Source organism: Candoia aspera, chromosome 6 (genome assembly GCF_035149785.1).
Source record: "Candoia aspera isolate rCanAsp1 chromosome 6, rCanAsp1.hap2, whole genome shotgun sequence".
Classification (NCBI taxonomy): Eukaryota; Metazoa; Chordata; class Lepidosauria; order Squamata; family Boidae; genus Candoia; species Candoia aspera.
The window spans coordinates 20877634-20903350 of NC_086158.1; the positions used below are offsets into that span (position 1 = coordinate 20877634).

General features: G+C 37.0%; 1 protein-coding gene across 1 annotated transcript in view; it reads right to left on the minus strand.

The window, feature by feature from the left end:
• The window catches only part of SMC4 (structural maintenance of chromosomes 4), a 70743-nt gene that overhangs the window by 31588 nt on the left and 13438 nt on the right, over positions 1–25717 (minus strand). The window contains exons 6-15 of the mRNA XM_063306501.1: positions 24773–24937; positions 24331–24458; positions 21896–22036; positions 21364–21514; positions 19230–19394; positions 16485–16718; positions 11354–11539; positions 7437–7598; positions 2174–2399; positions 2013–2092 (exon numbers count right to left, since the gene is read on the minus strand). Coding sequence (XP_063162571.1) covers positions 2013–2092; positions 2174–2399; positions 7437–7598; positions 11354–11539; positions 16485–16718; positions 19230–19394; positions 21364–21514; positions 21896–22036; positions 24331–24458; positions 24773–24937 — 1638 coding nt within the window. The remainder of the gene's footprint in view (positions 1–2012; positions 2093–2173; positions 2400–7436; positions 7599–11353; positions 11540–16484; positions 16719–19229; positions 19395–21363; positions 21515–21895; positions 22037–24330; positions 24459–24772; positions 24938–25717) is intronic.

Below are 25717 nucleotides of genomic sequence, written 5' to 3' on the forward strand. Positions count from 1 at the left end.
AGCTCAGGAAGAAAGTTGGTTTAACCAGTATCTGCCCTGTGAGGGGAGAAAAAAAGTTAAAAAAAAAAAAATGGTCAGGCACAGGACACTGTAGGAGAGAATTTTTCCTGAATGAAATGGCAGCAACTAGAGATCTTCACAGTGCCTCTCTCATTCGTATGTTCACTTAGCAACCATTTTACTTAATGACTGAGTCATCAGAATCCATTGCAGTCACTAAATGAGGACTACCTGTATAAGTCCTAAGCAATTTGAGTTCATGATATGTGAAGGATCACTTTTGAATTAAAACACTGGCTGATAGGAAGGTCTCCTGAAAAAGCGAAGTGTTGTCTGGAAGTTATTTGCAGGTGTCATCTTATTCATGAATGTTCTTCTTCCTGAAATTTGTGAGGCATTTAAACGTTCAATATTTATTTATTTATTGAATTTGTCACCACACATCTCCTCCAAGAGGAGGAACTCTGGGCGGTTTACAATATAAAACAATAAATATATAATAAAATTTCAATGTAAAACACACTATAAAACACAGAACTACCAAATATAATAAAATCCAGATGGCTGTGATCTCATTCAGTCATTGTAGAGGAGGGGCACTTCAAGGCACTAGCCAGCCCCAAGTATGATTATTCTCCTCCCTACCCCAAGCCTGGTGGCAGAGCCAGGTCTTCAACTTCCTCCGGAAGGCTAGGAGCGATGGGGCTAATCTCACCTCCGGGGACAAGATATTCCAGATGGCGGGTGCCACTGCAGAGAAGGCCCACCTCCTGGACCCCGCCAGATGGAATTCTCTTATTGATGGGGCCCGTAGCATGCCCTCTCTGCATGATCGGGTGGGAGGGGCTGATGAAGCAGGGAAGAGGCGGTCCCTTAGGTAATCCAGTCCCATGCCATGTAGGGCTTTATAGGTGATAACCAACACCTTGAATTGGACCCAGAAGCAGACTGGTATCCAATGCAGCTCACATAGCAAAGGTGTTATGCGTGCCCTTCTAGGGGTGCCAAAAATAGCCCATGCAGCCACATTCTGGACCAGCTGAAGCTTCCGGATACTCTTCAAGGGTAGCCCCATATAGAGCACATTGCAGTAGTCTATATGAGAGAACAAGGGCATGAGTGACTGCTTGAGGGGCCTCCCAATCCAGGAAAGGGCGTAACTGGTGCACAACACAAAGCTGTGCAAAGGCCCTTCTAGCCACGGCTGCCACCTGCTCTTCAAGCAGGAGCCGTGAGTCCACGAGGATCCCCAAGTTATGCACCAGGTCTGTCTGGGACAATGCAACCCCATCCAGAACCAAAGATGACAAAGTCCAGGATACGGAGGAGCCCTAAACCCACAGCCACTCTGTCTTACCAGGGTTCAGCTGAAGTCTGTTGTTCCCCATCCAGGCCCCTACAGCCCCCAGGCACCTGGAAAGGGCAACTACGGCATCACTTACCTCACCTGGGATGGAGATATACAATTGAGTATTGTCAGCATACTGATACCACCTCATCCCATGGTGACAGATGATCTCACCCAGCAGTTTCATGTAGATGTTGAATAGGAGAGGAGAGAGAACCAAACCCTGCAGCACCCCACAAAGGAGGGGCTGAGGGTCAGATCTATCACTCCCTATCACCACTGATTGGCCCTGGAGGAAGGAGGTGAACCAGTGTAGAACCACACCACCCACCCACAACTCCCTGAGCTGACCCAAAAGGATACCATGGTTGATGGTATCGAAATTTTATATTATTATATTCTAAATATATAAAATTTAAATTTTATATATTTATAATATTATATATTTTCCCAGTCCTTTATATATGATTGCTGTATGTATGTCCACGAGGATCCCCTTGGTTTTCTTTTCCTTCTCTTACGTTTTAAATTGAATAAGTTATTTTTATTGTTTAAACCTACATTAGGTATTTTAGTTCTTGATTGTAAGCCACTTTGAGGTTATAATAGGAAATGGCATACAAATAAATTAAATACATATTCAGCATTTATCCAGTATACTAACCTCATCTTCTGATGTTTCAGCTATAACAGAGGATCCCATTCTACCCTTCATTACTTTTCCGCCACCACCAGTCATTGTTCCTATGAAAGTATTAAAAACAGAAATGTTAACTTTATATATAAATTCCATTTGTTTTTGTTTTTTTGTATTTTTAAAAGTACCTGATTGTTCTATAAGTTGTCCTTGCAGTGTTATGACTCTCCATCTTTTGCCTTTTCCAAATGCTACTCTGGTGGCCTGATCCAAGTTATTGGCTACCAGAGTATCACGTAATACAAAATAAAAGGCCTGGCAAAACTTCTCATCTTTCACTTTCACCATGTCAAACAGGCGAGGGATGTTTTCAGGAGTCGGAATTTTGCCCATGCTTTTCTCCCATACTGCCATCTGGAGGAGGATAAAAACCACCAGAAAAGCAGATTAATAATTTTAAAAATTACATAAGCATTTTATATACACATCTACAGTTTCAGTTGTGTAGATTTTTATTGGCATCTTAATTTTACTACAAAACATTTTTCAGTCCTTTCTTAAATGCAATCTTAATGTGTATTTTCAACAGGAATGGGCAACCTGTGGCACCCTAGCACCCAGAGAGCATACCATCAAAATTATGAAGTTTTGCCCCACTTTCCTGGTGCTCAGTATTTTTAACAGTTGGAATACCAGCAGAACACTGCTAAAATTACTTGACATATAGCTTTCTTAAACCCACATAATTGGGGGAGGAGGAACAATTTTGGTTGTTTTCCATCTAGTGATATCACAGCATTACTGAATAGCCTCATAGCAAAGCCTGTAGTCTCTGATATCTCAAATAATGACCATCTCTGATTTACAGGAAAATCCAGTGTGGTTTACCTTGAAGGACATGTGTTTAAGATTTTGTGCAAAGGCTACACTGATTCAGAATTCTGTAAGTTGGGGCTACAACACATCTGGAAAACATCAGGTTAGGGAAAGCTTAGATACTAAAATACTATCAGTCTCATTTCAATCTTTTATTTAACTACACCTTTGAGCTAAAAATATACAAAGTAATATTTGTAGCAATTAACAATTGCTGATACAAGTATGTAAAAATACTGTATTAAATTATATTAACTAAGAAACTGGCTAGTCTTTAGCAATATTGAGAACATAATCTGAATAAAATTTGCAGCTAAAGCATCTAAAAAATTCAAAAACCAATTAGATTGTATCTGTAGAAGTAGCCCACAAAAAACTTGAAGCTGCACTGTTTAACTGACAGCGCTACAAAATAAAGTTGTCATGTATTCCAAAATAAGCAGGAATTATGAATTAGAAATATATAACACAAGTGAATGTGAATGATTTCAAGCCAAATCACTTTACAAAAAATATTAGGAAAACATTCATTAAAATATTTAGAGTTCTGCCATAATCAGCATAAATTTATCTAATCATTGGAAGACATAAACCCTGAGTTAAACAGTAACAGGTTACCAAAAATCCTAGAACATCTAAAAAATATCTATAAATTTTAGTGTAGGGTGCACCTAGCTTCCCACATTTCAAAACTCACCACCAAATATATAAATCTCATAACAAAGAAAGATAAACATGATGAAGCTAGCATAAACAAACTATATGAGCAACAGAAAGTACAGCTACCTTTTTGAGAGGTACTGTAGCTTTTTAAGTAACACTTCCTTTATTTATTAATCAAATTATATATAGCTGAAATCTCCAAGGTCTCCTGATGATTTACAGGTAGTCCTAGCTTAACAACCACAATTAAGACTGAAATTTCAGTTGGTAAGCAAAGCAGTCATTAAGCGCATCCGACCCAATTTTACGACCTATTTTGCGATGGCCATTAAGCAAACCACATGGTCGTCAAGTGAATCTTGTGGTTCCCCATTGATTTTGCTTGCCAGAAGTCATCCAGGAAGGTCAAAAATGGTGATCACGTGACCACAAGGACTCTGCGATGGTCATAAGTGTGAGCACTGGTTGTAAGTAGTTTTTTTCAGCACCGTTTTAAGTCTGAATCGTCACTAAAATGGTCATTAAGTGAGGATTACCTGTACAAGTATATAACAGTAAACAATTCTAACACTTAAAATATCCACAGTAAAGATAACATGACATATTAAAATAATTTCACTCAGATTAAAATGGAGCAACTAACAATAAACATAAACACAGATAGCATCATTCCAACTTAATCCCAAAATACCCCAGAGAGCTCTGTTTTAATCAACTTCTGGAAGGCTACCAAGGGAGGGCCTAATCTAACTTTTAGTGAGAGGCTGTTCTAAAGAACAGGTGCCATTTCAGAAAAGTATCTCTGAGCCTCAGCAACCTTCTTACTTCACAAGTGAGAAACCACCAATAATTTTCCGGGGATGAACATATACTGGACATGTTGATTCTGTTTGGATAAGGTAGCCTTACAGATACCCAGATACCCTACCACACAGAACTATCTATATACTACTAAAATTCTCATTGTGTTTATCTGTTTGTGTGTTTGTACCCTCAAGTTAGCCCAAACGAGAGCCAGTTTGGTCTAGTGGTTAAGACAAAGGGCTAGAAACCAGGAGACTGAGAGTCCTAGTCCCACTTTAGGCATGAAAGCCTGCTGGGTGACCTTGGGCCACTCTCTCTCAGCCCAACTCACCTCACAGGGTTGTTGTTGTGGGGAAAATAGGAGGAGGAAAGAGTATTAGGTATGTTCCCCACCTTGAGTTATTTATAAAAATAATAAAGGATAGAAAATAAAATAAAATAAAATTTAAAAAATTATAGTGTAACAATTTTTGAATCAAGGTACCTAAGATCTGCTAACTTAAAGAATCCACAAAAAATCCAGGACCCATTACTCCTGTGGAATTGAAATTTCCACAATGTTCACACCAGTTTTGTTTGCAAAGTTGTGGCCGTTGCAGTGCCCCCACGGTCATGCGATTGTGATTTCTGACATGCTCTGCCAGCTTCCCACAAGCAAAGTCAATGGGGAAACCATCAGAAGGTCAGAAGTCACTCCCACTTCTTTTTTGCGTGCCTGTGGTCATTCTGTTTATCTGTTTAGGTAGGTAAATATTATTACTGAAGTTCATTTGCCACTACAATTATTTTTCTATTTATGTTATATATTCTTCATAGATGATCATGGGACTGTCCAGCACTGGGGTAAAAAAAAATATAAATATATACATAGTCAGCCTAAAATGTAATGTTCATTCTGGTCACATCAGACTGCAGTTCCTTTCTCTCAAAGGACAACCCAGTGGGTCACAGAGTTGTCTAGCTATGTTAAAACCAACATTTTGAATTGCATGCAAAAAAAAAAGGGAGCCAGTCCAGGCCTGCAGTACTGGAGTAATATGGTGCTGAACACCAGACAACATGTTGATGATTGCATTTTAACCACCAGTACCACAAAGAGTACAAGGGGACGCGGTGGCGCTGCAGGTTAAACCACGGAGCTGCTGAGTTTGCCGATCGGAAGGTCGGCGGTTCAAATCCGTGTGATGAGGTGAGCTCCTGTTGTTAGTCCCAGCTCCTGCCAACCTAGCAGTTCAAAAACATGCAAATGTGAGTAGATTAATAGTTACCGCTTCGGTGGGCAGGTAACAGTGTTCCATGTAGTCATGCCGGCCACATGACCATGGAAATGTCTACGGACAAACGCCGGCTCTTCGGCTTTGAAACAGAGATGAGCACCGCCCCCTAGAGTCGGACACAACTGGACTTAATGTCAAGGGAAACCTTTACCTTTACCTTACCACAAAGGGTACACTGTATTATTCCAAGTAAGCACTGATGAATATATGAGTCACTGTTGGGAGATCCTCCGATTCTAGGTAAGGCCACAACTGACCCATCATCCGATACGTGGCACAAGACCTACTGGCCACTGCTCATCTAGCAGTAGCCCCCAACCTACTCCCTCAGAGATAGTGTCTTCCCATACAAGAGAGAACACTAGAGATAACAGAAAAGGAAAAAGAACACAGAGCAACTCTGTGTTTCTTGGGTTCAATGTTAGCCTATTTTGTCCCATCCAGATCCCAAAAGATCCAAACACCAAGACAAGACTGATGAACTTCTGGGTGGCTATGTACAACTAGGTATCCCTGCATATTAATGATATTGCAACAGATGAATGACTCTAGTGGCTTCATATAAATATAAAAGAGCAGCAGGGAGAGAACCAAACCCTGAGGCAGTCCACACCAGAAGTTAAGTTACTTCTGAAATTAACCTCTTCTCCCACACAACCACGGACTAGAACCACACAATAAGAAAGGAACAAGCCACTGTAAAACAGTGCCTCCAATCCCCAATCTATGCAGATGGGTCTAGGGTATGGTCAAGCCGAACTCTGGAAACAAGAACCACTTGAATTTCTGGAAAGATCTTTATTCTTACTTGCATAATGTAACAGAAACTTGAAAACACCTGGACTAAGGATTCTTTTCTATAATGGTCCGCTTCCCTCCCACAACCATTTTGTTTCCTCCTTTGTGACAGCAGAATCTGTTAGACATTCCATCAGAGACACTATGGTTGATGGTATTAAAATAGCTAATACATTCAGGTGGGGGCATCCCATACCATCCAGGAATTAACAAAGGTCCGGCACACCAACCAATGACATCTCTGTTCCACAGCCAGATCTCACCCGACTGAAAAGAATTCAGTTAATCTAATTTTGTTTTAGGGCACTCTGCAGCTGACTCCCTTCCAATTTTTCAACCACGTTAAAAAGGGGAGGTTGGAGATAGGACAATATTTATCAACTATAGCCAGGGAGGGCCTGTTCAGAAGTGTAATGAGTGAAGAAGTTGGGCTAGAAGAACAGAGGGAAGATCCACTACCAAAGCAATGATCAGATAAACGAGACCTGAGGCCAGGCCAAGAAAGTTGTTTACAAAACTGTCTCTGACACCTCTCTCCACCTTTAAATCTCATGAAAATAAAAGAGGGAGCACACTGAAGCTTGCTGTCGGCCTGTAAGACAGACTAGAGTAAGAAACAGACACTATGTAGACCTAAAGCTACTTTTATGAAAACAACAATGGTAACAGAATCTTGCATGGTTCAGATTTGCTTATTTAAAATAACAACAACTATTCTGACAGCTGCTAAAATATGTGGGGACTCTATTAAAGGATTACATAAAATTATTCAAAACATGGATAATTTTAATGAATACATCATACATCAGCGAAAACATTTTGTGTTAATTATAGGCTTAAAGGCAAGAAAATTCCTGAATCAAGATGATAAAAATGAGATTAAAATGATAGTTTCCATTATTTTTAGATTTTAAACATCAGCCATTGCAAAACAACACTAACTGAATATAGCTCTAATATAAAATCATTTTTCCAAATTAGGAAAAAACCTACCCATTACAAAAAAATTAGAACAAATTAAAACCGCACAAACCTTATCAAGAGCTATAAATGTTGCTACTCCTATGTTTTGCTTCTTTAAGAAATTAACACAGTCTTGAGCTGTATCAATAGTATCAACAACTATGTGATCTAATGCTCCACATGATGATGATATTGCAACATCGTATTTTTCATCTATAGCTCCCAAGTCACCCTGTTGGCAAGAAAGCAAGTATTTAGCATCCAGGAAGGAAACAGAAGTTACTAACATCTGATACTAAGCATATTTATTAGCATACAAATAACAAATCTTTCAATAAACACACTTTACTTTCACTAAGAAAAATTATTAATACAATCAGTTTCTTTATTCTAAACTTCACTAAAATGGGGAGTGTGGAGATAGTAGATAAACTCCAAAAAATTAGATGCATTTAATTTAAATAAATTAATTGAAGTTCTGTAAGCACTGTCAGTCATAGCAGATGACAGCAGTTAGTTGACTGTAGCAGATCTTGAAAAAGCTAAGCAAGATTGGATTTAGTACTTGGATGGGAGGCCACCTGGAAAAATCAAGACAGTAAGCTAGGATGGGATGTTAAAAAAAAAAATCCAAAGGATGGTAATAGCAAAGCCCTTCCATATTGTTCTCAGGAAAACATTGAGATGTTCTGTAATCACCAGGAACAGAACTCAGCTTGAGGGAAACTTTATCTTATGCATAATTAATACTGCAGTAGATATGAACAAAATCCCCTGAAGCTTAAAGATATTTGAGGCAACATTTGAATCTTTTTCACTATGAAAGGAACACACCACTTTGTATACATGCATGGATGTGTGTATAAGGATGTAGATCATGGATGTCCAACCTTTTGGCTTCCCTGGGCCACACTGAATGAAGAGGAATTGTCTTGGGCCACACACAAAATGTATAAAATAGTTATGTATATAAGTAATAAAATTTCATTTATTTTTTACAATTTTTTATTATAAAATTTTTAAAAAGCTCAACATAAAACTTTGACCTTGACCTTGTTTTTGTGAAACTAATGCATCGATGAAAGTGGTTCCAATTTTCAGTTAGTTCTCAAGGTGCTCATCAGAAATTTTAACTCTAATTTTACTGTTCATGTGCTTCATCCTTGAAAATAGTTGCTCACCAATGTACGTGCTGCCAAAAAGTGATGTCATGAATAAGGTGTGACTGTGAAGTGAGGGATATTTTTTCTCTGGGAAGATAGGTCTTATAAAAAGTCCAGTAGAGAGACATTGCAACTTTATACATTCCATTTGAAAATTTGGAGGTAATGTAGTTATGTCGACTGAAAATGGAGTCGAAAATATACCAAAATATTGATGATTTTTCCAGGAATCTTGAAACCTGTTCTCAAATTCTTGTATCAACCAAAAAGCAAGGCTGCATATTTCACACTGTTCACAGGACTGTGTTTAGCCAACGTATTAAAATGTATAAAATTATTTTCCATAACTTGAGCTTGCTATACTTTAAGTTTCATTTCAAATGCTGTTATGGTTTGAAACATTGCAGTGATAAGTTGGTTTTCACCTTGAAGAAACATGTTTAATTCATTTAAATGAGCAGTCACATCTACCAAAAATGCTAAATCTGTGAGCCATTTTTCATCTTCAAGTTCTGGCACAAATTTTCTTTTTGATTCCATAAACGACTTGATTTCATTTCGCAAATCATAAAATCTTTTCAGCATTTTACCCCGACTTAGCCACTGTACTTCAGAAAAGTAAATGATGTCCCCATAACCAGCATCCATACTTTTAAGGAACTCCTGGAATTGGTGATGATTCAATCATTTGGCCCTTATGAAATTCACTGCTTTGATGACAATTTGCATGACGTTATCCATTTTTAAAGCTTTCGTGCATAAATTTTCTTGATGTAGAATGCAGTTATACTTCATCAAACGTGAGTTGCCGGCGGCACTTGCATCATCTTCTATCAATTTTGTAAGTCCCTCACTTTTACCATCACCGGGGTGCCATCAGTAGATATACCAGATATGTTGACAATGGTTAAAGAAAATCATTTTAATGTCATTTTTACTGCTTCGTACAAATCAGGAGATTTAGTTGTGTCTTTTAATGGCGCGAAAGAAGCCATTTCTTCAGTGACATATTTGTTATCAATACCTCTAATAAAAATGGCAAGTTGAGCCGTATTTGTATCATCAGTACTTTCATCCATCGCCAAAGCATAACATTTGAAAATAGCACCTTTACAAGGTTTTTCGAAAGATTTTTCTATTTCTTCAATTCACCTGGCTATAGTCTGGTGAGACAAACTGATTTTAGAAAAATTCCTTTTTTAATCAGGGAATAAATATATATTTTTAAGAAATGACACAAACCAATCATAAATGGTTAGGTAGGCAAATAAATTAAGCCAAGTTTATAATCAAATAAGAAAACTTACATGTCTACTTAATAATAACAATAAATGCCTGTTGTCACGGAACATGTGTAGGTAGGTTGAAATATTATATTATATAATATTTTATTTATTTATTTATCTAATTTGTCCCCGCCCCTCTCCTCCCATTGGGGGACTCTGGGCGGTTTACAACAATCTATTAACAATAACCATAAAATACACCAAAATAAAAAATAAAAAATACAATAATAAATAATATAAATAAAGGTAAAAAATAAAGAATCCAGGTGGTGAAGAATCTAAAACAGTCCAAGAATGGGAAGAGTGCTCTATAGCAACCATCCCCATGTAGATCTATTCCCCTCTCTACCCCAAGCGAGGCAGCAGAACCAGGTCTTCAGATTCCACCGAAAGGCCAGGAGCGATGGGGCCAATCTCACCTCCAGGGGCAGCATGTTCCACAGGGCGGGAGCTACTGCAGAGAAGGCCCACTTCCTGGACCCCGCCAGATGAAACTCTCTTACAGACGGGGTCCGCAGTATGCCCTCTCTGCACGATCGGGTGGAACGGGTTGATGTAATGCGGAAGAGGCGGTCTCTCAGGTAACCTCAGGTTATATGATGCCAAGTTACCGCAAACTATATGTGTAGCAGGTGGTGGTGGCGTTAGCACTGCACTACCCCCTCCGCAACACAGCATTCTGTTGTTTCTACCTACGCAGTCTGCGATTGAGCACCGCGTGATTGAGTCGCAAAAAAATTCACAAACTAATGTTAAAAGTTTACAATTTGGGGGGGGCGCATTACCAGCTGTTCAGGGCCGCATGCGGCCCGTGGGTCACGGGTTGGACACACCTGATGTAGATAAATGCAGCCTGAGTTTAAATGAACATACAGGATAATGTTGCTGCCAAGTACTGTAATGTGATTTAAGACCTGAGTTTTATGTGAGATATCAATAATGAATCAGTCACAGAATATCTCCATAGATTCCTTAATGGAAATTATAATTTAAATGTTTTCAAAACACTAATAAAATCAAGATAGTAGAATACTAGTTTACTGTAGCATATCAATAAAAAACTTTGAGGTATATGGCCAAAGAGCTGGATATCTGGCTTGATATAAAATGAAAAGCCTAATGTTTTCCCTTTTTTTTTTTTTTTTTTGTAGAAAATGCCTGGAAATCTGGGTTATCTTTGAAGAAGAATTTACTTATAACATATTCTTTACATTTTCTAGCTTTTTATAATTCTTTTTACATTTTCATTTTTCACTATATATTTTAGATCCCTTATACTTCTCTTTAATGACTATACTCTACTTTATGCTGGTCTATGACAGTAATAAAGATATGATTTGATTAATTTATAATATCATAAGCTTTTTGTTCATTTAGCAATATTTTACCTTAGCAAGAAGATTCTTTAGTCTCCTGGGAATGACCAAAAATTAAGCTAACACATGTTTTCTCAATGAATATAGTTCTTCTCTAAATTACAGTTCAAAAAAGAGGAAGGAAAGGAAAATAACAAAATAGTAAAAAACAAAACAACTTACAAGTCTTCCATATATTCCAGAAATATTTCCAGATTTCTTCTGTTGAATTAAAGCTTCAAGAACTTTTCCTCGGCTTTTATTTATTGCCAATGAACTTTTTGCTTCTTCTACTTTCTGACGTAGACCCCCTATGTAATATTTTATATCTGCTTCTTCTTTTATAAGTTTATCCAATTCATTTTCTTTCTGAAAGAAATCAGCATTATTTTATTTTTAAAATTCTACAAGTCACTTAATGAACTTAACCTTTCGAGTTACTTAAGAATGGAAACATTTATATTATTTACATCAGAAAATATTTTTATAATAATCTTTTATACAGCCAATCTACTTAAACAACTATACTCACAACTACTTAAAAAAGTGGAAATTCTATTGAAAACTAATTGTGCAGCTACTTGGTAAGAAATGGAGGGCACAAGTCTCCAGAAAAAATGATGCTACATCTGGTTCATGTATGTGGCTGTTTGATAATCTTCAACTCCAATTTCTCAAACCTTGCCCCCCCCCATTCAAGTATTGGAAACTTTTGAGAACTTATAACATTTTATTTATGATTCTACAAATATATTGGGCAAAATATATATCAAGTACTAATAATACATCTGAACTTTGAAACAAATGACACAGATCTTTCATCAGGATGTCAGTAAAATTATTTTCTGCTGTTCCTCTTATTTAATTTTGTCAAATTTATATGGTTGCCCATCTCACCCAAAGTGACTTTGGGTGGTATACGATAAAACCAAAAATTAAAACATTTTGCAAACTCATTAAAACAGTAAAAACTGATAAAACAAGACCATGTGAGGGAAGATGTTACATACAATACAACCAATGTGCAGGCTCCCTATTACCAGGGGGTCCCTAGGTTTGCTGGAAAAAACACATTTTGATGGCTTTCCTTTCGTTGAGGGTTTTCCTTTCTCACACTTTAAGTGTATTTATGGTTATCCTCTAGAAATTTTTGAATTACAGCATTTTGTAATTATCTAAACTGATTTATGAATCTACTGTAAGATATTTAGATTATGTGTATGCATGTAAAAACACAAATTAGAACCAAAGATTTACCATGAAGGTCCTTCTTCTACTGTGGATACAGGAAAACCAACAGCAGCAGGGTCAATACTTAATCCACTTTTTATGGGAGAAAAAGTCCATGCCAAGTTTTAGAATGATATATGTAGGTTCTTAAGAGCATGCATTATAGAAAAGCAGGAAGAAGAAACCTATATAAAGCAAGTGATTAAAAGAAGGGGAATAAACTCTGTAAATATCCACTGCTGTAGTTTAACCATTTTTTGTGCAGGAATAGAGGGGAGATGCCCTGGGTCCACTGGGGAAAAAGGACATTCATGGTAAGTCTGTTGTCCTACTATGAAGCAAAGTACCCAAGAACAAGACATATTGGAGCAGTCCCATTAGGGAGGCTGATAACTGAGACAATTCTTAACGTTTGGAAGAAAGAACTTTCTTTAACACTAGTGGAAGAAATTTCCAGTGTTTAAAGCAGATCTGCTGGCAATACTTAACTGAGAAAACATTAAGTGTAAGTGATAAATTGTTTAACAAAATGTGCTCCTTTTCAAGGGTGCTACTGTCAGACAGCATTTCACTTCAGGAGGGATGGTAAACATCTCTGGGATCAGCTTGCTATGATGTTCTGAAGAGAGCCTAGAATCTTCTGAACTTGTCATATGTGCATCCTCATCCATGTACACTAGGTTTTGTGTGGTATGTTAGGGACAGCATTACGAAAACAGAAATGGGTCCTTGTGGTCAGGACACATTTCAGAGGGGGGGGGTTCAGGAGTTTTAAGGGTGGATACTTAACTGTATCCTTAAGCATCTGCAACATCAGCACACCCATTTTGTTCCTTAAAACCCTCCACCCTTTTTGTTCTAAAAGGTCCCAGATGTTTGTCCACATTCATTCTGGGGGGCTCTGAGAGCCACAAAAGAAATGCTGCAGTTTTTGCACCCCTATCCTATGGCCTGCAGGATAAAGGTTTCTCTTCTTGATTGGTCCTGGGGGATGAGATGACATGGTTATAATGTAACCTGAATTTATGCTACAGCTTTGGTTAGTACTTGTAAAATCTACATGCCTGTAGCTATTTGAGCCCCCAAATGTCTACCAGTCTTCTCTACAGAGAAGTAATTGTCATTGCTGTCTGCATCAGTCCTTTGGGTACTAGGGAAGGGCATCCTTGGATTAGGATTTATGTTGTTTAGGTTAAGATCACTGTCATGCCCACAAGACACCAATTCCTTTTTACTCTGGGTTCCTATTCTGACCACCATAGTTCTGAAAGAACTTTGTAGGATAGGCGACATTCCTGTGCCCCTTCCCTCTGTCTCTCTACTAGATAGTAGTAAGCCTTCTTTCTGTCCTTGTCTCTGATCTAAGGTCTTTCCAAACAATATTCCACCCTTGAAAGGTCTGGATATTGGAACCAGTTCTGATTCAGAATCCATATTCGTGTTCTGTAGTTACAGCTGCCTTCTAAGGTAAACACTTGAGTCCTTAACTCTTGCGGAGAACTATATAGTAGCTAGGTTAGCATCTGGAATGAATGCCACTTTCTTTCCTAACTTATTTCCTAACTTATTCATACTGTCATAATTCTTATCCCTCTAATGAAATGAGCTTTACTAGTTGCTTGCACCATAGTATGGAAGCTCTGGAAAGAATGGATGCCACTGTAACTGCCTATAAACAGTCACTGCTGATGCCTCAATTTTCCTGTCCTCAGGGTTTTTTGGCATCTTCCCCATTCTTATTTACTATTATCCCAGAAGCCAATGCAGCTGCTGAGCTGTCTACTAGAACAGCACTTCTTGTTGGAAAAAGTTTTGTGGCATTGGCTGTTTGATCCTCATTTTGTCCATTCTGAGGCCAAGACTCTGTTAAAACCTCACAGAAAAGGAAGCTTGTGGCAGAACTGGAAGCAAACAAACTTTCTACTAGGTGCATTTCAGGATCTGAGGATTCAGCTAGATTCAAGCCCCTCATTTTACTCCCTTACTGGTGAAAAATAATAGAGAATATGTAGGGAAGCAACCTTAATTCTGATAATTACAATGTATAGACAGGAAATATTTAAGATGAATAACAGCATTTCTTCACCAGGGAATTGAAGCTGATATATTAGACATGAGTTGCTTTGTGCACCAATAAATCTAGGGTACTGGGGAAAGTGGGGAAATCTATTATGGCTGACCCAGTCATAAAGTCAAACCCAGAAATGTGTGTAATGTCTTATAATCAGAGATACAATTAAGCAAGGATGAAACCATATTAAGCAGTATACCCCCAGATCCAGTAATTTGGAGCAACGATGACCACAACAACAGTCATGTCTCTCTCTAAAATATAGCAGCAGAATAAGAAAACCACCCAGATTGTTGTGGCTGGGTTAATATGTAAATCTGTGTCAGGCTCCCTTCTCTTGGTTTGTCTGCCATTAGAGGTTCCTACACACGTTAGCTGGCTTCATGCATTCACAGAGAACCAACCCATGTTAGCTTCACATTCCTTTGCCTCAGGCTTTTTGGCCAAGGACGCCTTGCTGCTGATAAGGCACCTGTTAATCACTCTAACGAAGTGCTGAGGTGGGAGGGGGGAACTCAGGAGTGAGAAACAGCTTGTTTGCGAGACAGGGAGGAGGGATGAGATCAGAGGAGGGAAAGTATCACTTTGAATGTCTTGGCGCCAAAATCTCACTTGGAGCTTTGATTACTATCCTGTGTTAATTGGATCAATAAAGAATTCTTTAAGCTTTCTCATGGACTGTCTGGAGAATTTCTAAGTTAGGATCTTTGTACTGGGATCGTCACAGTATGATAAGGATAGGACCACAAACTCAGAGAAGCTGCGTGAATGTTCATTGTGCATGCAGAACAAGAAAGTGAACACCTGAAGTAACTGAGGAGAGGATCATGGACGACAATTGGGGAGATGAATTCAAGCATCCTTCTTCTGGAAAAGGCAAATAAATTGGCAGTGGATGTCAAGGTAATTCACAAAATAAGTAAAAAAAAGAAGTATGAGACATTGGTCAGAAAAACAAACAATGGTCTCAGTGATTGGTGGGATGTTACTGTTATGGTATGCGGGTCAAGATGTACAACCAGGCATGTATGATCAGGTACATTTCTGGAAATTTATCTTTAATTAATTTATTTTTAATGTACCTGTTCCTAAGTAAATCAACAAAGGAAAGTGAATCAACGAAGGAAACTGACACACGACTTTTGTTCAGAGTAGACCTGAAGATTAATTCACAGCTTATCAGGTTCAGTTGAGCTTCAAGGACAATTTCAACTTTATCCTTTACGCAGAATAGAGTTGCTATCCTATGCACCCTGAGACAGTATCTCAGATATTTCAGACTTTGTCACATTTCCCTCTCTGAGCACAGACCAAAGTCTCCAGTCTCAGGAGCTAAAATCTAAATTTGAAAACAACCTCTCATTATTCTTGAGGCTAACACTTTCCAACATCAGAAACTGACATCAAAGCAAAAATGAATCATGATGGACACATGGGAGTAAGCATCATGAAATGTGCAGCCCTCATAGCTCTCCAATGTATCTCCAAATCAGAACACCTTTATGTCTTTAATCAAACTACTCTGACCAAAAGGTTTTAGGGAACCACTGGCAAAAAAACACATCGCAGAATTCTTATACATTTATTTTTCTTAGCAATTAGATACATATTGTCTTGATTATGATACCTGAAAAATAAAAAACAATTAAAATGAAAAAAATCTACAGTGGGAAGAACACATATCAAAACAATTTTGCAGTTCCCAAAGAAATGAATGTACATGAAAAGAAGGAAAAATGTTTATGCACAAGAACGTGCTCTGCAAAGCTTAAGGTGCCCATTTTGTCTCTTGAAAGCCACCAACTTGACCAAAAAAATGGGCCCAAGTTTGGTCCTTTCCACTCCCACAAGATCATCACAGCACTGACCACATTCCTAAAGCCTTAAAAAACAGTATGTTTGTTTTTAAAGCCCAATTTTTGATGTCAAAAAATTATCCATCCCATATTTCTAGCACACCACAAATGAAGTTATACATTTCAGAAATATAAAGATATTTTAATAAAGTCTGACCTTCCTTAGCTCATGCTCTGTTTGAGGTAATTTTGATTCCAATTCTTTGATAGCAGTTAACCTTTCTTTAAGTGTTCCTGAAGCAGTCTCTAGAGCATCTTTTGTAGCTTTCAGCTGAGATACTGCAATATTATGACGACTAAGATACAGATCAAGTTCTGATTTAGCCATGTCAAAATTTGAACGTGCTTCATTAACCGTTTTGCTGAATTCCATGAGTTCTTTTTCTTTGTCCTGGGGAAGGACAGGGGGAAAAAAATGTTAGGCTTTTCTTAGTATAGAAATTAATGTATCAATGGATTCCAACTTTCACGAACAATCTCTGCATTCCATTAAGATATGAGTGTGCACAATGTTTTGAGATCACAAAGGCTATTATGAATGTTCTAAGCAGATTCCAACATCCTGCAATTGATTTTTTTTCAAATTCCTTCACATGGTAAGCGCATTGGCCAATAAAGTACCACACACAAATATCATCCTTGCTGCCATTAGCTGGAACTAATTAGAGAGGACAAGGAACGAAGGACAGTCAACTACACCAGAGACTGAGAGCTATTTTGGACTATTTCATGGAAAGACACACAAACATTATAGACTTAGGTACTGAGATTTATGGTGAGTCAACTAGTTCCCGCCCAGAAAAAGCTCCTATATCCCCTACGTACCATTCTCCTTAGTTAATACTATATACTTCTAATTAGCTAAGCAGTGTAGGAACTGATTAAGAGGGGGGAAAAGGAAATGAGGTCTTCCCTTATGCTTTGTATTTCTCTGAAATGTTTACATCTCCAAAACCAAGCCTACATGGTTATTTGGGGGGAATTCAATTAACATGTTTCAGTGCACACATCCTCAGGATACACTACTGTTGAGCGTGCATACATATTAAATCAGAAATGCTCTCTTTAGGAGTTGCTTTTAAAATCTTTTTTTTTCCTCCTACGTCCATCAAATCATGATCAGAAGAACTAGGGGACAGTGGTGATGATGGCCCAGTTAACAGAATGGAGAAGCATTGTGGGATGAGAACTTCTGGCATAGGAGGTAAGGATCCTGATGGGCTGAGTTTGTTCACATTTCCAAAATACCAACTCAGCAACTAAAGATCAAGAGGAAGAGCTGTATCCAATTGCTCCACAACCTAAGGATCTTATGTTCCTGTGTTTATTGCAAAGAATGGCAGGTAAAAAGAAAAAATACCCCACACAATTCTAGATGTCTGCACAGAGCTTCACCATAGTATCGTGCAGCTATCAGTAGCAGCTTCAGTGGTGGCAAAGCATAGACAATTGTTCTGAAGCTGACCAACATGCCGCAATACCTGGAGAACTTTGGTTTCCAGCATCTGACTCAGGCTGCTTATCCCTAACAATAAAGGGAATATCTGCTTCTTCTTCCAGAGCCTTCTGAATATAGGACCCAGGGATAGATGAAAGTATTCTTTCATACGGAGGTTATGGACTTCTTCCATTCAGCAAATGATGGGGCATGACTTGCATGGTTAACAGCTAATTATTAAGCAGGCAATTCCTAATTGCAATTTCATAATCACTTTCATGAAATGCTTAAGGTATTTAGGTAAGCGGTTTCACGACTTTTTCTACACAGCTCACAATTAAGTTCAAAGAATCTGCTTATAAGATTGCAGTGTCTGTCCATTGCAATGTGAAGTGGAGGAGGCTGCTCAAAAAGAAGCAAGTTGAGCTTGGACTAGCTTAACACCTAATCCTGCCTTTTATCTGAGAAAAATGTGGCATGATGTGGCAAGATAACAGAAGTATGTATCCTACTGTAGATTATGTGAAATTGTTGACTACTGAAACTGCCTATGATCCAAACTGAAGGTGAATGCTGCCAGCCGTGATTAACTTTCAAAATGATGTAATCTGCAGATTGTAAAACTGGACAAAACACAGGCGATAAGATTAGGCTGTGGAGAGAAAGTAAAACAATGCATGTAACATTACATCATTCAAGTTGACATTGATCTGATGGAGCCACTGGTCCATCTGTAGACTGGATGGTAGACCTTTTGTCTTCCTTAAAAATTTCTCCTTGTTTTTAGCCTGCCATTATAATGTAGATTATTTGAGGGCTGTTTTTCTGAACCAAAAATTACTGGCAACTATTTACTACTAACCCATCACAAGGATGAACCCAAATAATCCACTTGCTTGGCTTAGACAGAGTGAACTGATTCTGAGGCCATATGATAATGCACCAGCAGTGATTCTGGATGACTAACTGGCTGTACATAAGAATGACTGCTGCCTAAAGGGAAGTTTACTGTTGTTTCAATCCTTTGCTATAAGAACCTAGACTTCATCTGTTGCTATATAAAGTTATCCCTATGTTGTGATATTCATGGACTATATTCAAGTTTTCCCCAATTGTCTGTATGCATATCTACATATACAGGTATCATCTAATAATCATTCAATCTGTCCTTAAAAAAAAAGTTTTTAAAAAAGAACCATCTGCTGACTACATTAGTGCTGCAACATATTTCCAAGAAATATAATACAGTACCATAGTAATCAAAAGAATATGGACAACTGTATTTTATCAGAGAATTGATTGCTGGGAAGCAACTGCTACTTGAACAGGCAAAAACAAAGAACAGTTCTTAATTTTTAATATACATACTTTTTCTTACAGAGATGATAAAACTTATTATTTCCTTAATATATGCTGATGTTTCTAATGAAAATAGTTCAAAGCATCAGAAGTACTGATACAAACCTCTTTCTCTTTTTGCAGTCCTTGAGTTTCCTTTTTAAGACTGTCCATAACTTCTTTTAGTTTTTCTTCTGTCTTTTCCTTTTCTTTTTCTAGAACTTCTCTCTTAGCTGTTGCTTCAGTAATTGCAGATTCACTGCTAGCAGGTACAGTTCTGAAGTCTTCTATCTATGAAAAATCTGAAATTAATTTTTCAGTGGAACCACCACCAGTTTGTTTTTAAAAGTTTTATGAACTTAAATTACAATCGGATTCTTCAGAATCACCCAAACCTGTTCTGGAAGATAAGGAGACACTCTGAAAACGTAAGGCATTATTGGGAGAATGAGTCTCTCTATATAAGAAGAAGCCCACTCATGTAGCATTGGATATTGCTCATTAGTTATTTCTCTTTATTAAAAGATATATGTAGCATCCAGATATTAGATGAATTTGTACATATGTTATAATTTATGCAGCTGGATTAACAGCACACTATTCAGGAACAAGAACTATACTGTAATTCTTCCAGAATGCATCCTAAAACATACAGGATTATATCTTACTGTATTTCTTTCCCCAACACATTTTATTCTAGTAAATACTCTACTCATTCCTATTATTTTATTTATTTATTTATAAATTTATTCACTGCCCATCTTCCCCTCATGGGGGACTCTGGGCTGTTTACAATAAAATGCAGTTAAAACTTAAAACCATTTCATTATGCAATTAACTACTGGTTTGCCAGAAATAGTAACTAGCCTGAACTTTGTTTAGTCACTTTGCCTTAAATGCAGATGTGTTCCTAAGTTTTTGTAGCAAGACCTATATGCATGCCCATATAAATATTTAAATAAATGTAAATATAAAACCTAGCCAGAAAATGAACTATACAGAAGCCACAAGTGAAACCCCTTTTCAATGAACTACCTGGTGCGAGGGAATATCTATTAGTCAAGAATGCCTCTTAAACACAAATGACGTGAAAGTAATTGTGTCATTTGCATAATAACATCACACAAATGGATGTGTCATTTAATGACTTCATTTGAGTGATGTCATTGTGTAAATAGAGGTTAATAGAGGTTTCACAGCAATTACAGTATATTGTTATATTTCCCAAAGGAAATAAGCTGAACCACATATGAACACAGATAGCCTAAAAAATCAAACTGTTCTTGGCCTATGATATGGAAGAGTCTTCTCTGGGAAATCATCCAGATTTTGCAATTTCCTATTCTAGGACGTTTGTTTGGCTTGGAGCTGCGTTTTTTGCGGGGGGGGGGGTCACTTTAATATATTTTTGCTAAAGTAGGTGTTTACCTGGCCAGTCTTTCAAAAACTGATCTATAATTTCCATCTGTACTTATATGACTACTACTTGGTTATAAAATACATTTATTACTTAATATCTTTCATAACTATAGTGAGTGGTTTTGGTACTATAAGGCAGGCAGATATAAACTGTATATTAAAAATGTGACTTTTGTCACATAAATTATTTCATTAAATAAAAAGTTGCTATATATAATTCCACCATTAAAGAATTTTCCTGATTTTCTGAAGATTGTTTTCAAAAATAGAGGTAATGCAGGGATGGGAAAGTACAAAAATAATTTAAACAAGTTTTACTTAAATGACTACTAGGTACAACTCAGTGATTTTTACTCAGTTTATATTAGATTTTGGATGTAATCCTAAAATGTTATCAAATACTAAGGCTATCTTTATTATTAACAAATATGTACAGAATCAGCCTAAAACCATATGCCTACAGATACAGAAGAAATAAAACCTTCTAAAGACTGTCTAAGGTGCAAAGGTGGAATGGTATAGTGAACTTTTAAAGAGAGATCTACCTTTTGTAGTCAGTACTGCACTAGGGATATGGGAGAAAAAGATTAATTCCCTGATGGAATTGGGACAGAACAAAGAGGTAAGAGCAAGGAAAAGGAAGGAACACAGCTATGATCAGAAAGCTACGGATCATGAAGCTCTTTTACTCTGGGATCTAACTGCAGCAGCAGGATTCATTCTTCTGGAAATAATTTCATATATTCAGTATCAATTACACATACTTTTGAATTAGGCAATATAGAGAGAATTGAACAGATTTCTTCCTCTTGGAAAAGCCATAATGAAGTTGTAGGTATACCTTTTCTTTTTCCTTCTGAAGCTGCTTGTCTAGTTTTTTTGACTTGCTTTTTGCATGTTTTAGATTTTCCCTTATTTGAACATCCTCCAAATCCAGCTGTGTAAATTTAAGTTTATTTTCTTCTATAAATGCTGTGATTTTATTGAGTTTCCTAAAAAAGGAAAACATATTAATAACCTTTGTAATAGAATAAAAACATAATCCAGGAGTTTCTAACCTTGACACCATACCTTCTTTCAGCGTAATCTTAATGTACACACCTCCCCATATACTTTGGGAAAGGTGGATGTAACTAAGAAGTTCTTCACACCTCCCCTGAACTTTGCCTGCACCTCCCCAACGGAGGTTTGCCTCAGTTTGGGAAACCCTGGCATAATCCAATGAATCTTATTTTCATCACTTTTACAGAAGATGAAAAAGTAATGCTTGTTACCCATAATGCATCAGTGATTAAAAAGCAAAAAAGAGTGAGTACAGCACTCCTTAAAATATTCCTAAATGCTTGCCAAATAATAGAACAATTAATGTATACTTTTCTACTTCTTTCAGAGCCTCGTTCTTATCTCTCATTTCATCTGCCAGTTTGCTGCTCTTCTCATTAACTTCTTTGGTGTCTTCATTTATTTTTCCTTTGTGTGCTTCCAGGTCATATATCTGCTTCTGTAATTCATAACTTAAAAAAAAAAAAAGCAGACATCTGATATTGCATAAAACTGATCCCATCTAAAATCACCTGAAAGCATCATAATATAAAAGTTTTTTCCAGTACCAGTTATGAACATGTGAAGAAAATCAAGATGAATCTTAAATTAGGCTAGTACTAATTTATTAGGAGTGTTTGTCATCCACTATGGGGAATTATCTCTGTGAAGTCTAAGGGTCACATGAAAGATTTTTCAAGTTAAGTTATGCATCTCAAGGCAAGACTTCGACAAAATGCCTCATTCTACTCTAATGGAAGATATACAAAGCTGAAATAGAATGGATGTCTTACAGGGAAATGGAGTAAAGTTCTTTTCATTTTAGCTGCTTTGACATAAACAGAATCAAGGCAAAGATAATGTCCTACATTAGATTTCATTGCTTAATGTAAAGAGATTAATTAAAAGCGACTATAATTAAGCAACACAAGTGAACGAAGAATGCTTGAAACTCTTTAATTACTTTAGGTCCTTTCAAATTAATTTATTGGAAAAATACATCGGAACATACCTTCTGAATTTTCAAATCCCCAAGGAATACATATCCCATGCTACACCCCACTCTAGAGACTTTGTACAGGAGCAACAAGAACATGCTTTCAATCCAAAAACAATGGGTTAAATCTGGACCACAGGTAGTCCTCACTTAACGACCGCACCGCTTAACAACAAATTTTCCAGTCCCTATTGTGGTAGCAAGTTGAGGATTACCTGTACACTACTTGCAATTAAATTCCATTAATTTAAATGGAAAGTAATTTACTCATTTTTCCATGCTATTCCAGCAAGGTCTATTAAGCCCAAATCCTGATCCACCCCAATGCATCTACTATGCTTTTAGTAAAGTGCATTAAACAGAATACATACTCTAATTTATTTCAAAAGAACCAATACATCTGAGTAATGGGTCTTGCCCAAAATTATGTTTTGAACTGTTTGTTGAATCAATCAGTGCCCAAATCAATATACAATAAAAACCTATAGAGAATTGTAATAATTGCATATGCTAAACCAACCAAAAATACCAACATTACACTAAGATATAACATCATTACTGATAGCTTTGTAGAATAGGAACAATACAATTTCTATTAGAGGTGTACAAAGCTTTCCAATCTTGAAACAGCTGTTTCAAAAGTTCCAAGCTTGTTCTTGAGCTCAGAATATAACAGGGTGTTTCATTCCAAATTCTTTTTAGTGACCTGATAACCCACAGGGTTTTGTTTTTTTAATATTTTCAAGCCATGGCGACTTGGAGAAATCAGCCAATTAACAGCAAACATTTGCTTTCCATACCTGTCACCAATGGTTATATTTAGATAATGACAGGTGAGGGAAAGTCACTTCAGCATATACTATTGCATGCTTCATAAATAACTTTACTGTTTTTAAATTTGCTGAAGAATTCATTCGTTGTAATGTAAAGTTGCCATCTCAAAGTTTTGTATGCATTGCACTTTTTAAAAAGCAGGTTGTCAAATGCAAATCTGAACATTGTGCATTTGCACTGCAGAAAGTGTTGCTATGCTGTTGATATTTCAGACTGATGAACTGAAAACTTGTCATTTATGTTGAGCTTTGCAGGCAAGATCAGAAATGTGAAAACTACAGAGTGTAAGCATGTGCATTAGGGGAAACCCTCATACAACCAATCAGAGAAAGGTACTTCTGCTGTTGGCATAAGTGATGTTAAAGTAAATTCTGCTGCTTCTTTGCTGGGTTGAGTTCTTTGACTATCTGTGCAGGCAGGCCAGGCTGCAAAACTAGTAATTTTTCTTTCCAATACTTGTTACTAGGATTTTAAAATGTTTTCATAATATATTTTAAAAACACCCATCTAGCCAGTATTTTTTGTAGGTTGGAAGTTTAGGTAGCATATAACATAGTCTCTTATCTCAACTATCTTTTGGGTCTCAAGGATGAAAAACAAAGGAGCAAGAGGCTTGTTTCAAGTTTCCCTGTTATATATGATTAAACACTCAAGACATTTTGACTTTTGTTCTGTTGGAATACAATCAACTCAAAACATTCCACTGAAACACTTCTAGGAAAGCTGTCCTGTTTGGGCTCAGAACAAAATTCTTTGTTTCAGATACACCCTTAGATTTTACTAGCTATCTAAGCAAACTACAGTAAGAGAATAAATCTTCCTCATTTAATCTTTCCAAAAGTATGAACTAAACACATATCGAGATATACACTATGATGTGCATATATGCTCATTTAATCCACCCCCCTACAGATTTTCCAAAATGATGCTACTTACATGTAGTATTGACAGATTTTGTTTTTTTCTTTAAACATTTTGTTTTCCAAAGAAAGAAATTCAAGTGCTTTATTCCGCTCTCCTTCCAAGGCATCTTTTTCCTTTTCTACCATTTTAACTCTGTTTAACTAGACAGAACATACAGATTTAATATTGCAATAGCTACATCTATTTAATAAGTTTTCATAAATCTATTATATAAAACTCATGAAGAAAGGGCTTAGTTATCTTTGAGTTCACACATTGTAATTATGTGTGAAAGCAAGAAATTTCAGATATTTCATGTGTATACTTTTATAGCACTCAAGTTGCTGCAACTCAGAAAAAAATCAGCTAAATTGCACAGTATGACAAATATAACACTCAATGGTTTCTCAGATATACAATTTACAATTAAAACTAAGTCTATAATTTAAAATCTATTAGTAATTTAAAACCTCACCTTCTCACCCCTTTGTTCATTTAGTACCTCCACTCTTCGACATAATATTTGAATAGGCTCTTTTAATCGTCCTGATCCTATTATATCTTCTAAATATTCAAGCATGCCTTCAACGTGTTCATTCTGCCCTTTTGGTTTCATCATTGCTATTTGTTCAACTTCTCCCTACAAGGCATTTGATAAAAAAAATCCGCAAAAATTTTAATTAAAATTGCATATGTAACTGCTGCAAAATACCTGCACAAGGGAATCTTAATTGAAAAGATGCTAACAGCAGACTAGTACTTAGGTCTTCACAAACCATTATGCAATGCCAAATCCACATATGTTTTCCCAAGTTTATTACCCATTTCTATCAGGAATTATCAGTTGGTGTGTTCATGTGTGTATTTGAAGCCTCAAATCTATCTGCAGTTCGTTGTCTCTCAGTATTAAGCATATGATAGCACCTGCAAAAGGTGCTCCACTGAAGACCTGATAGTACAGGGTAGACTACACATAGTACTCACTTAACAACCACAATAAGGACCAGAAAATTAGTTGTTAAGCAGAGCGGTCATTTCATGAGTTATGTGACTGGACCCGATTTTACGACCATTTTATGATGGTCATTAAGCAAACCTGTGGTCATTAAGCAAATCCAGCTTCCCCAACGGACATTTTTTGCTGGAAACCAGCAAACTGGTCATAAATTCAAGCCAACTGCCAAGTGCCTGAATTGCGATCATGTGACATCAGGGGTGGTACAACAATTTGTGACAGTCATAAGTGCAAGTAGAGTTTGTAAAACACTTTTTCCAAGACTTTGGACCATCATTAAACAGTCATTAAGCAAGGGGTACCTGTACATGGGAACAGGTGGCTTTGCAGGCAATGTGGGCCTAAGGTATGAATTTTTTAATTTCAAATCAAAGACATTAAATCAAGCCCAAAGAGCACAAGCAT